General features: G+C 47.8%; 1 protein-coding gene across 1 annotated transcript in view; it reads right to left on the bottom strand.

Moving 5' to 3' along the window:
- The window catches only part of MAP3K5 (mitogen-activated protein kinase kinase kinase 5), a 230,658-nt gene extending 216,762 nt beyond the window's left edge, over nucleotides 1-13,896 (bottom strand). Inside the window, exon 1 of the mRNA XM_045294594.1 lies at nucleotides 13,428-13,896. Coding sequence (XP_045150529.1) covers nucleotides 13,428-13,884 — 457 coding nt within the window. The 5' untranslated portion in view covers nucleotides 13,885-13,896. The remainder of the gene's footprint in view (nucleotides 1-13,427) is intronic.
- Nucleotides 13,897-13,929: the final 33 nt, after the last annotated feature.

Raw genomic sequence — 13,929 nt, 5'->3', positions numbered from 1 at the left:
CTCATGGTTGCTACTATATATGCTTGACAGTTAAATTGCTTGAAGGCTGTCTGCCAACAAGAGCAATCAGACCCTATTGTCTGTCCCACCCTAAGTAGGGCCCACTCCCTTCTGATAAGACTAATAGTTCCCCTGGAGAAGAGCTCAGGGACACCCAAGGTCAAGCCAGCTCAGACATGACCAAGGTGAGGCCATCATCTTAACTTTAGCCTTCCTGCCCATCTTATGTGCCTTCCTGTCACAGGTATGCCCCTAGTACCTCCCCTTCCTGTTGCACATATAGCCCTAGCTCATCCCCTCCTGTTACGTGTATGCCTTGAATACAACCCTTTCCGGGTATGTATGTGCTTGCTGTGGCTTGCATATAAGTCTGTGAGAGATACATTACTTCCTCACTCTGGTTCCGGTCACCATGGGGGAGGTGAGCCCTTGTATGTCTTGTCTGTTATTCCTTTAATTTATCCCTCAATTAGACAAACACCCCTTGGACTTAATCAGTTGTAGAGCCTGATCGCCCTCACCTCTCACTGCCATTGAGTCGATGCTGACTCAGAGTAGCCAACCCTCTAAGACAAGGCAGAACGGCACCTATAGGTTTCCGAGATGGTAACCTTTTTTTTTTTTAAGTTAAAATTCCTTAATTTTTATTCCTGGTACCACTACCATCATCTCCAGGGCAATATACCTGATAAGATGGAAAGACACAGCTACAACAGATAGACCTCAGGAATGTAATCGACTTGACACTACATTGCATTCGTGCAAAACCCTTCGACAGGAAGGGTTTCCTGTTGAAGCTCCAGTAACTTTTCTGAGATGGATCAGCACTCCTTGGGGGCAGACTCTTACAGTTCCTCTCCTGCATTTGGGACGACTGTCTCAGAGCAACCTGCGGCTTTCCTGACCACTCCTGCGCTCTCGCTTCTGCTAAGCACTGTAGCTCTTCCTGCTGAATTTTTAGAACCTTGTGCTATCAGATTCACTACTTCCACCACCCGATCGATAACCACCACCCTAAGGACTGCTTGAGCTTCTTTCACCAAAAGTAACCCTTTCCTGGGTTAGAACGTGATTGCTGTTGTTCATTGTAATTTCCAAAAACATAACCGTTCCCACCACAACCATAGTTTCCACCGCCAAGGGTTCCTCTTTCCTTAGAACCAGCATATCCTGTCACCACGACCACACCCACCATCCTGTTTTCCATACCCTGGTCCACCACCACCATAGCCCCTCTACGACTGTAACAAGGACCATCACCATAGTTGCCACCATCACTCCAGATCCATAAGTCCACCGTCACTCCCTCCCTAACTTCCCCTGCTGCCACCACCTCCACCACCACAGCCTCTTCTTCCACCAGCTCCCTCCACGGCCCCCAGGGTGCAAAGATCTACCTCCACGGGCTCTCTGCGATCCAGCAGACTGTAGCTCTTATTTTGAAAGGGTCCTTTTCAAAAGTATGCCCATTAACAGTGTGAGATTTCTGAACATTCATTTTGCCAACTGTATGGTATGGTGATCATCAAAAGTTACAAAAGTGAATCCTCTCTGTTCGCCATCCTGCCTGTCCGCCATGACTTCTATGGTGTCAATGGTGCCATCTTTTTCATGCCACCAACAAAAATTTTCTTCCCTGTTAACTGAGCACCAGCTTGACAGAATCCTCTCTTGGAACAGCTCTCTTTGGTTCCACGACACGTCCATCAACCTTGTGCGGCCGGGCACACGTGGCTTTACCCACCTCTTCAACTCAAGAGTAAGTCACAAAACCAAAGCCCCTGGCCCACCTTGCTTGGGTCTCCATCACCGCGCAATCTGAGTGTGCGCCACTGCTCCAAATGTCCTCTTAGACTATCAGCTGTAGTTTCAGAGCTCAGACCACTAAGAAACAGTTTTCACAACTGCTCAGGTTGCTTTGGACCAGGACCCTTTATTTTGAGACAGGACTCTCCTCTTCCAACAAGTTCAATATCAGGACTGTAACTTTTTACAGGAGTGGAAACCCTGTTTTTCTCCTGGGAGTGGCTAGGGGTGTCGAACTGCTAACCTTGCAGATTGCAGTTCAATGTATAACCACAATGCCACCAGGGCACCTTAATTAAGGTGACCAGACGTCCTGCTTCTGGCGGGACAGTCCAGATTTTTAACAATTTTTCTCACGTCCCACGGCATTTTTTAAAAGTCCCAATTTTTGGAAAGAATGCACGACAAGCTAGGGTATACAGCTTTCGGCTGCCATGTGGCTATTTCGCCAGGATATGAGTTTATCAATGGTGTCCTCTTTACCAATGTTAAAATCTGGTCACCTTATCCTTAATCTACATTACGGAGATATATACATATATGATTCCAAATTAAAGAGAAGTGCTATATAAAGGACACATTCTAGGATGGAACGGGGGAACCAATTACAAGGACCTACATATAACCTCCTCCCTGGGGGACAGACAACAGAAAAGTGGGTGAAGGGAGACGTCAGACAGTGCAAGATATGACAAAATAATAATTTATAAATTATCAAGGGTTCATTAGGGAAGGGGGGAACGGGGAGAGAGGGGAAAAAATGAGGAGCTGATGCCAGGGGCTTAAATGGAGAACAAATGTTTTGAGAATGATGAGGACAATGAATGTACAGATGTGCATGACACAATGGATGGATGAATGGATTGTGATAAGAGTTGTATGAGCCCCTAATAAAGTGATTAAAAAAATTAAGTACACATTCATAAATGTTATTTACAGCCATCAGAGACAGTCCAACTTCCACCTCATTCCATTTTTATATATACCATAGGGTCCATACCAACAGTATCTCCGATACAGCTATTGGATTTATCAACTAGGTGGAATTTTTTTTATGTTTACTATTTTCATTGTGGCCCAACCCTTCAATAACTTGGTATTTGGAACCAACAAAGAAGCAACACAAGTGTATGATAGACAATAGGCCTGAAGAAATCTACATTGAAATGGTATTGCTGGCATACTGTGATGATCTAAATTGGCCTATATATTTTTTATAAGTGAAAAGATAAATATAAGAGAATTTAAATTCAGGACAAATTAATCTATCAATCAATCAATCTATCTATTTATTTATTTAAAAGTTCCAAATTTCAGGCAGTAACTACATTTTCCATAAGAGTTACTATGCTAGATTTTTCATTAATTAAAAAATTATAATACATTTTTGAAAGTCACTACAATGAGATCCTATCAGCATTTGTAGAAGATTTTAAACTTTTTCTCATAAACGTGGCAGGTTATTTGAGATAGTTTTCAATAGGTGTGATAGTAATTTCATATAAAAATTGGGTAACTGACCCATCTGAGGGGGCACCAAAAACGCTCTGGAAAAATGGAACCCCACGATAATGGCGTTTATCCACAAACATTTTGAAGCCCTCCTCAGAGTTTATAATGTTTACTCCTAATTTTAACTTTTTGAAAATTATAACTTAACTCGCATTGTAAAGAACAAGAAATAAACTTGATAAAGTAGAAAGGAGCCTTAAGTTGTACCCGAAGCATATCTTGTCTTTAAGGAGAGGCAACACAAATGCATCAAAATTTCTTAACACCTCTCTCATATTTGGGAGGGATAGCCAAGTGTCGATTTTGCATTACTGTCTGTACTTTCTAACAAAGGATTAAGCTGTGCTAGGACTTGCAGCTTTTAAAAGATGTTTTTTAAAAAGGAATGAGCTGGCACGAGGAGTCCAGCGGATGCCCCCTGACTTCATCCAGGAAGATCCACGGAAACAGATGTAAGTCAGAAACCACCAGCCTCCTACAGATCCACACTTTCCTTCCCTCCGTTCTCCAGAGCATCTGCTGCGCAGTTACTAAGTGAACTGGCCAACATGAACAGAACTCCACTAGTCTGATTCTGCTCTCCCATCAAGGGAAAGCGAGTCAGATTCAGAAGACAGAACTTTCCAGAAGAGCCAATGGAAAGAACTGCCCCCAAATGCAACACCAGCTCTCTCTCTCACTCTGAGAGAGGGCTGTGTAAGTCTCTGACTTGGCACTTGCTCTCACTACTCTACTGAGCAAATGGCCAAAGACTTGTTTGGAGAAAACCCCATCTTTCTCCAGGCCCAGAGCCTGGCAAGCAGGGCTTGGCTGGGCCACTGAGCTCCTTCATTGATACTGATGCAGAAATAGCCAAGTCAGCTTTCTGATCATTCATGTTACAGGTTAACAAGAAGGCACTGAAACTCGTTAGCAAGAGGCGACCCTGGCTCTCTCATGGCCCAAAGGCATAGAATTGATCCTCTTCTGCAGAACACGTGCTCTGACACGGCCACACGGGCAATGGGACAGTGCTACAAGGGAGCCCACTTGGAGGACCGGGAAGCTGGGCCCAGAGTTAGATTCTTCATCAACCATTTGACTGGTGAATTGTGGCCAAAACATGCACTCGCTCTCCAAGGAGGCGTTTCACATTTCCTCAACCGTCAAGTACAAGTAATGACACAGCCACCTCTATTTATTTTATGCAGTTAGCAAGGTTATCAAAGGAGGAGGGTGAGATAGCACTGAGGCTGCTTGGGTGGTGCAGCCAGTTAAGAGCTTGACTACGAGCTGAAAGTCTGGTAGGTCACACACACACCACACACACATACACACACACTCACACCTGCTCCACAAAGGCTGCTCTACACATGTGGAGCCTTGAAGATCCTATGGGATCGTCTACTCTGCACACCTGGGGTCACCACAAACCAACCGCAACAGAATAATGACGACTGACAGACATCGATGCCACCGTTCAGTGCCTCAGTGCCATTCTGACCAACTCAGTTGGAAAGCATCCAGCTGGAGGGAGAAGCAGTGGCCCATGGGCATCCGGAGCCACACTCCCAGCTCTGGCTGCCAGGCCTCCAAGTTAATATTTGGCGCAATAAACAGATCAGAGGCTGTGAGTAAAAAACCAAAAAACTGTATGATGCAAGTGTTTACTTACGCTTGTTGGTGTGTGTGTGTGTGTGTGTGTGTGTGTGTGTGTGTGTTTAAAATAAGAAATGGGTAAATCAAGATTCCTAAATTGGGCGAATCCTCTGGCTTAGAAAACACTTGGGTATATATGGTGTGAGGGTCAATGGGCAGGTGGCCTGACAGCCACACTCACTAGGGGAGGTGTCTCTTGTGCTTCTGCATTTTCAGAGGAAGAGAGGCCACTACAAGTGTTGGAGATGCTGATATAACTGGTTACAAACTACTCTGAGAGACTTCCTGTACTAAGGAATATAACTCCTTCCGGAAAGAAATTTCCTTCCTCATTGTTGATGAACTAGTGCCACAGGGATGCCTGCTTGGAAGGGAATGTTTACTGTGGCACTGTGTCACTCCTGTGGCGTTGATGTGGCACAGATCTCAGCTAGGATGTCATTAAGTAGGAGATGGTTTTTAACGTCAATTCTCTCTCCTTCCTTCTGGGTCCCCTAAGAAAATGATCAGTGTAGCTTGAGCTATGCAGCTTTTCAGTTTTGCTTTCTATAAACTATCCTAAAATATAAGCATTCGTTCGTAAAAAACACTTTTAAAAAAATAATTACATCCCACTTTAAAATCACATCCCACTTTAAAGTCTCCTATCCTTCTTCCTCCTGTAATCACTTGGTATGTCCTTGGACCCACTTCTCCAGTTAGCACCCCGAGCCTGAGAGAAAAGTTGACTAACACAAATCAACAAATGAATGTGCCAAATTGGTGCATGTTCCACTGTGCATATCCTCAACAACAAAAATTAACTTTGGGAATTTTAAATCGTTTATCGTTTTGCCTTGACTTCTTTTTGCTGTTTTCGTTTATGAAACACTGAACCCCTGGTTATGTGTTGGGCCGCTAAGTGCAAGAATGGCAGTTCAAAACCACCAGCTGCTTCTCAGGAGAAATATGAGGCTTTCTACTCCCTCAGTGTTTGAGTGAGTTAATAGCTCAGTGAACATCACCACTAATACATTTTTTGCCCGATGGAACTTGGCGCCCAGAAGATAAAGGTTATCTTTCTTAAATACAGGTAGCTTCCCCAACTTACCTATGTGCAAATTACAAGCAAGTGAGGCTGCTTTCTTGAAGCTGTAGGTTCCCCATATCTCCCCAACAGTCATATACTGGGGGTTCCTGCAACGGTGCCCACTGCCAGCACATCTCCAACTCTCGTCTTGCTCAGGGCAGAGCGGAGATGTGGCTGGCATATCTCGCAGGCCCGGTAAAAAAACGCGGAGGCTGATAAGGTACCCTGCAACTGCTCCTCTGTGGCGCCAGCCTTTCTCAGGCCTGCAGTCCCTGTGGCCACATGCTTTCTCCCATGACGGGTTTCCAGGTTGCGAGTGGTGCTTGAAGGGTCAACTAGGGACCACACGTCCTTGGGAGGCAGAAACAGTTTGACAGGTGCCCTGGAAGGGTTTGCACATTCATCTGGCTTTGTGCTTGTCAATCTCACACAGCTCCGCAAAGGGGCTGCAAGCCAACTCGATCCTGCAAACCAGAAACAGGAACTGAACAGGCCCCTAACCAGGCCTCAGAAACAGGAAGCAGGAGGCAATGTCTGCAGCCACCAGAGGGGAACTGTATGTAGCAAGAACTCCCAGCAGGCTGGCACCAGTCACAATGCCAACCCAGAAACAAGCTTCCCCTAGAGGTGGGACCACCAAGAACGGATGCCTCATGTCAGCCAAAGATGGACAAGCCGAACAAACAAGGCACGAGGAGCCGGGAAGCGGGCCAGCCAGCACCATCTGTAGTTGACTGTTTGGGGTAAGAGATGGGCACTCGGAAAACCAGAGTCTGTTTTGGACAGGTCCCGATTGGGCTTCGACTGACAACTTATCCAAGAAAACAAGGGGCAGCCCAGAGCACTGGCTTCAAGTGGGGTGGCCCACAGCTGCCATGTGGAGGACTGGGAGCTTTCTCTTTTTAACCTCTTCCTCTCCAGAGGTTTTGCACTCTAGTGCTTACACACTTTTGCTCTTTTGAAACTATAAGTAGAGCTTGCTTCTTGGGGGACAGAAGAAGGAACAAAAGAATGAAGTTAGGGGGGACGTTGTGTGCTAGCTTCAAACACTGCCAGGTTGACTGGCATGACCTGTGACATTTCCTGTATGCAAAAGAAGGGCTGGGAGGCTTAGGGGTGGGGGGCACAGCCCGGATGCTCCCCCCACCTCAAGCATGTCAGCAGGGATTCCACTAATAGTTTCACCTCCTTCAACCATGACCTTGCCTTTCTCTTCCTAACCCAAACTTACTACCCTCTGAGTGTAATCAAATGCTAACCCTTTAGGTTAGGGCTAAGAGCATATACTATTTATACCGCCCAGGGACTGCTTTTCTAAGGTCATGTCCTCTCCATTTTTCTTAGCATAAGACTGTTGGTTTTTTTTAAAGAAACGGTGGCAATAGATGGCTAAAAACCCAATCCACTGCCCTCTGGACAATTCCAACTCATAGCAACCCTATGGGGCAGAGTCCAACTGCACCCTGGGGTTTCCGCAGTTGTAAATCTTTACAGGAGCAGAAAGCCTCATCTGTCTCCCACTGAGCAGTGGAGAGGTTTGAACTGCTGACCTTGCCTTTAACAACTCAATGCCCACTACACCACCCAGGAACCTGGGAGTCAGGAACGGCTGGCAGGTGCCCTAGAAGGGCTTGCACATTTGTTGGCTATGTGCTTGTCCATCTCACCAGGGCTTATATACCACCAGGGCTCCTGCACAGATGATTAGCTAAGGAATTTTTCTTTCTCTATATCTGTACTTGGAACAATGAAAAGATTGACAAACATATGTTAGTCCTCCCATTTGTCTTTTTTCACTTTATTTTACAGGCCCACGGAAAACACTAGCTGGGAAACAGACTTCATTCTCCCCCTGGAAGCATTTGAGGCAATACAAACGCCTCCATGGATTTGAAAGCAGGAAACGCAGGAGTGGGAAGGAAGACCTTCAAGAACTTCACAGTTTGGGGGGAATACAGTATCAGGGCTTTTTGTTACCAAATAAGATGTGAAGGCCTAGGTGCTTTGCTGGGGGCAAGTGGAGCCAAAGTCCAAGTGAGGGTCTCATACACCTCTACCCGACCCCAGGCCCACCCCATGACATCAGTGGGCCACTTCTATGCTGAACCTAAGAGGAAAATAACTGTCATGACAATGTCAAAGTCAAGGTCTTAACATTTCAGCCAGCCTGTGTTTCCTTCCTGTCCACTGGTGCTAGAGTGCAGGCGACAGAGTGTGGGATTAAAGTTTACAGAGAGCAGGGCTAAGGAAGGATGTGATGGGGCTGGACTGGCTGGTGACAGTCTCATGGAATCCATGTGCCCACTGAGAGGGAGGGAGGTGACCTTGAGCGAAGCAGTGATCCTGGATCACCCACCTGTCCCCACCCCATCAGCAGGAAGGCTTAATCATTTGTAGGTTAGGAGCGGAAAGGGCAGCAGTGACAAGGAGCTGGTCCAAGGGGGTGGTCCAGGTCCCTCAATGGAACTCACGCTGGCATCTCGTCCACCTGCATCCTCCCCAGCACTCTTTTCCCCATGCAGCCTCAGCTCTCCTGGGCTTTCTTTGTTCGCTGCCTCACCACCATCAATCGAACCTCCTGCTCCTGCGTCGTACCAACGTGCTTCCGATAGCAAATCAAAGCAAGAGCTACTGATTCCTCCACAGGAAAGGGTGCATTCAAAGTTGGGCTCCAGGAATACAAGTTTCCATAGTAACAAAGTTTAAAACAGTGAATGGGTCCCAGAATTGGAGTACATCGAGTTAACAAAGCTTCCCATTGGTCCTCCCAGACTCCACAATCTGCCATCAATAATACAATTCCTGAGGACAAATGTGCCCCAGGCTCCAGCTATCAACCTTAACTGGTTTCACAAGAATGAATGAATGACTACAGCCCTTTGTGCTTCAATTTTTCTCATCATTTTTCTCATGGGAGAATAATAAAGGCAATTCTAGCTTGAGCGTCCAGTGGACTGCCCTAAGAACAAGCACGTCTCTCTTCAAGAAGTACAGCCAGAATGCCCCTTGGAAGTGAGGACGGCGAGACAGCCCTCCTGCACTTTGGACAGGGTGGCAGGGGGCGCCAGCCCCAGAGAAGAACAGCATGGCAGTAACGAAGGGGCTCAGTGAAAAAGGAAGTCCCCCCAGGAGATGGACTGGCACAGGGGCTGCAGCAAGGGGCTCACACGTCCCTGTGAGGGCCGTGCCGGACTGGGACTCGTGCTGTCAGACACGGGCTCACCGAGTGGACACCAACTCAACAACAGCATCCTCGCTATCCCTCACAAGAAGGGAGACTCTGGATGAAAAGAGATTGTTTTTGACCTTGTCAGCTGGGGTCTACCTACCGGTAACAAGATCGGCCCCCTCTTAGCTGGGCACTAGGAAGAGGTGTTGCTGTCCTGGCGTTTGCCATCCGAGTCAGAGTTTCTCACATATGTAAAGAAGAACGTCCATAGAAGCATCAACAAAGCAGAAGTGTTTTCTCAGAATGGCGATGAAAGAGACGGTCAAGTAATTAGGAACAGAGTTCAGTAAAAATCAAATGGGGAAGAAGCAGTGAAAATCATTAAAGAAGGTAGTTTATTCTTAGTAAAATACATCAGTCTACAAAGATAAGAGCCGCCCTGGTGGCGAAAGGATCAAGTGCCCAGCTGCTAACCAAAAGGTTAGTAGTTCAGGCTTCACACCCACCAGCTGATCTATGTGAAGATTAGTCTGGAAGGCCTTGGGGGGAGGGGAAAGGCAACGTCCATGCTGTCTCATAGGGTCACTATGACTCAATCAACCAGATGTCAGCAGCTTTGGGGTTTTCGGGTTGATACAAAAATAGGGTATATTTTCGTGTGAAGCATTTCATTTTGTGAAAATGTAGCCAAGACTCGTGTTCTTATTAGTTGCTTTGAGTTATTTCAGCACCAGTTTCCCTTCTAAATCCAGGGTTCAAGTATGTCTTGCGTTTGTCCCCTGCAAACTCGCTTCAGAGGTCACTTCTGGGGTGGCACCCTCAAACTCACTCCACCTTCGATCTTATTCTAGAAGTTCAAGGACCTCGGACCTCCACTCACTCTGTATGGACCCTCATAAGGACCCTACCACATACAGCCTGCCTTCCCAGCCACTGAGAGCTTGTAGGGGAGTGGGCAGGGCGCAGAGAGTCCTCTCAGCAATATGAATGATGTTGTAATTTTCAAGTACAGGCTTTCAGAGATAGAGAGAACGTCACAGACCCTCCACTACTTCCTGCAATTCTAGTGACTTGCTCCACAAGAAAGACGATCCAGGAAACTCCTGTTGCTATGCTCAGTCCCAGCACTGTGGCGCCTTCCATGCCTTTGTACAGTGCCAGGCCTACGTGAAGCAAGCTTGTAAACTGAGGGCAATTCCCCACGGACCTCCACCCCCTGTCAATTTTACAGGCAAAGAACCACCATTTGAGAAGATGAAGGGCCTTACTCAACTGTCAGCGTGAATTGAGCAACATTCAGAGGCTCCATCTCCCACCATATCATAATGATTCAGCTTGCAAGGAGGAGGCGGTGAAGAGCAAAGGCCACCAGGCTGCGTGCTCCCACCTCCACCCCCCACCCCCTCCTACCCCCACCCCAGCCGGGCTCAACCCAGCAGGTGACACATTTTGGCATGACCTATAAACTAAGAATGACTTTTACATTTTCAAATGGTTGGGGATCAAAAGAAGAGTCATATTTTATCACCCATGAAAATTTAAGTTCCAAATGTTTGACTCAAACATAGCACTGGCCTTTTTTTTTTTTTTTTTTGGTCTTATTTACGGCGCCTCTCAGAACAGCCGAGTTGAGTAGCTGTGAGGAATACCTTATGAAGTACAAAAGCTAACATATGTACTCTCTGGGTCTTGACAAAGGAGCCCTGCTGCAGTGGTTACACGCTTGACAGTTAACCAAAAGATTGGTGGTTCAAACCCACCAGCTCACTCCGTGGGAGAAAGATGAGGCAGTCTGTTTGCTTCACAGCTTTGGGAGCCGACGGGACAGTTCCACTCTGTCCTATAAGGTCACAGTGCGTCACAATCGGCTCACTGTCAGTGGGTTTGCTGTTCAGTTTGAGCCTCCAGAGATAAAAAGCCTGTCCACCCCTGGCAGAGAGCACCAAGCCTTGTCTGAGAAGGCAGAAGGGGATCGGTTCTATTATCACACTCTGCAGCCCTCAGTTTAGAAAAACAAAGAGTATGGATGAAAACACACACCCGATCACAAACACCTGGCTGTCACATCTTCATGCTGAACAAAGGCCGCGGCGCTCCTGTCACCCAGACCAGCTGAGGCCAAAATGGGGCCTTTGTAGATTACCGGAAGCAATGGGACAGAAGAGGCCCAGTCACCAGGGTCTTGTCCAGGGACGCCCTCCCTACTGCTCCCTACTGCACCTCAATGGCTCAGAAGGTCCTGCCACATGAGTCACTTCCCAGGATTCTTGGAATACAGGAGCCCACCTCAGTGCAGGCAACATGGCCCAACCGTAATCTTAGGGTACGACACCTGTGGTGGAATCCTACTCCATCTGACCGGACGGCAGATGTCGTTTAAACCTTGGGGCTGTCGAATTGATTCTGCATCATAGTGACCCTACAGGACAGAGTAAAACTGCCCCATATGGTTTCCAGCTGGAATCTTTAGGGAAACAAATTGCTCCGCTTTCTCCCATGGAGCGGCTGGTGGGTTCAAACTGCCCGTCTGTTATAGGTCAGCAGGCAAGCCCTTGACCACTGTACCCCTAGGATTCTTACTGTGCCCTCAAACTGGTGTGTCCCTCATTTTTCTCACCTAACAAGCGTAACAAGTATTCCCTTCACAGGCTGCTTTGGGGAATTAAATAAAATACAACTGAAATGTCAGGACCTTTGGAATCTTCCTCCCTCCTTGTCCCAGAGGCAGTCTCTGGAGGATAAACAGTAAGTGAATCTTGTTAGGAAACTTGCTTTAATTAGCTTAAGGTTTAAGATTGGCTGTAGAGGCCTATTTAAAAAGAAAGAGGAGGGGGTAGCAATCACCACCACTTCTCACTGCAATGAAAATAGGCTCAAGTACACCCATCACTTTTCGCCCACATCTTTGATATGCTTCCTTTGTGTTTCCAAATGAGAACCTCGAAATAAGGGTGCTCTAACTTTTAGGAAAGTTATGTTTATATAACTTTTATAGCAAACCACCCCAAGAAGCAAGATATAATATATTACACTCATGTTCAGTTATGAAGTCTAAGGCTGTACAAAATAAACCCGGTCCAGAAAGCCTGGGTTTATTTAGTCTGGCTTCCTTACATGAAGCTTCTCTTGTTCTTAAAATAGTCAGCTTTGGCTGAATTCCAAAACTGGCATAAGCCAACTTCAGGTGCTTCAAAGAGACTGCAGAGGAAAAGACTGAAAGCAGGTTTGGAAAAGAAAGTCCTTTTTTGGCACAGGACCTTAATTCTTCAAAACCACGATTAAATCAACTTTCCCACCTGCAATTCTAAAACTAGATCCGAAATGCTCTCCATATTGATTGTAAGGGTACTGAAGGTTCTTTGCAATAACATGTTATTCTTCCTGACATTTGCTAACGGGCCATTCATTGCTTCAGACCCCAGCACTTGGCCTTACCATTTCCAGACATCTGGCACAGGTTGAAAGGGGCATTTTTTAATAGATAGTACTAGCAATCATTTTAATGGGCAATCCAATTTTAGTTATCAAGATAGCTTAGCAGCATTTGCAACAAAGTTGCAAATATTCCCAGGCCAAGAAACACACATCTTGGTATCTTGGAGAATGAAAAAGCAGGTCTTGATTCTCCCTTCAGACGCCCAACACAAATTTGTGAATGAAACCCGTGGGGAAGTAGTAAGCGATGGCAGATTCAAACCATGAGAACTGGCTGAAGGTAAAATGAGTTGGGAAGGTCATGACATGACATGACATGAAAATGTGAATGACTTGGTTCGGTAGAGATGACGGGAACGCTGGCTAAAGCAGCCAGAGTAAAACAGGTTGAAGGAAAACCTGGGGCAAACCTAACGGAAGCGAAACCGAGTCACCGAATAGACCGGGACTGTACGGGACCAACGTCTAGTACTGGGGAGGAATTGGAGCCTCCAGGACGGACACGGGACCGCAGGGCCCCTGCACCCGGCGCTGGCCGGCTCAACAGGTCTCTCGCACAAACACGCACAAGCTCTTGCACAAGCACATACACTCTCTCTCTCTTCCAGCTGCGGCCAGCGCCACGAGGAGCGTCACGAAACGTCCCTCCTCGCTGTCCCCAAGGTGGGGCAAGAAGTAAATAAGTAGCAAGCCAGTGTGCTTCCTGCTTGGGGCGGTCGGGAGGAAGGATTCCAAAGGGCAACAGGGGAAAATGTGGCCACCGGTCACAAAAAAGATGGCCAGGGGTTTCCTACGCACCTGCGTTGTAAAAGCGGTCCAGCACCGTGGTTTCCCCGAAGTCCAGTTTCCCGAAATGCAGGGTCTCCAGCGCGGCGCCCACGGCCTCGCACGCCTCCCGCAGGCTCTGCAGGGCCTCGCTCTCGGCCACCACCAGCTGCCCCTGGCTCGCTTCGTTGATCACATATGCCACGGTGGTGCGTCGGCCACCCCCGCCACCAGAGTTGCCCCGGCTCCGAATGGCGCTGCCCGCGGAGCTGGCAGCTGGACAGCTGGTGCCAGGGCCGGCGGCGTTCTCCACGTTCCAGAAGCTGCCCGGCGGCGGCGGTGCCAGCTGCTGCTCTTCGCCCTCCGCGGTCACGGTCGCCGCCGCCGCTCCTCCCCTCCGGCTGCCGCTGCCCTCGGCGAAGGTGCACAAGCCCAAGGGGCCGAAGGGTGGCACGGAGAAAGTGATGCCCTCGCTCGCCTCCCCGCTCATCGCTCCGGGCGGCGCGGCGGCGGGCTCCCCCGGCGCGCCAGCCCG

This window comes from Echinops telfairi, unplaced genomic scaffold (assembly GCF_000313985.2).
Source record: "Echinops telfairi isolate 266 unplaced genomic scaffold, ASM31398v2 ScPeMD7_3533;HRSCAF=4204_0, whole genome shotgun sequence".
NCBI lineage: Eukaryota > Metazoa > Chordata > Mammalia > Afrosoricida > Tenrecidae > Echinops > Echinops telfairi.
Note: the sequence above shows the minus strand (reverse complement) of the source record. Positions and strands in the feature narration are given on the sequence as shown.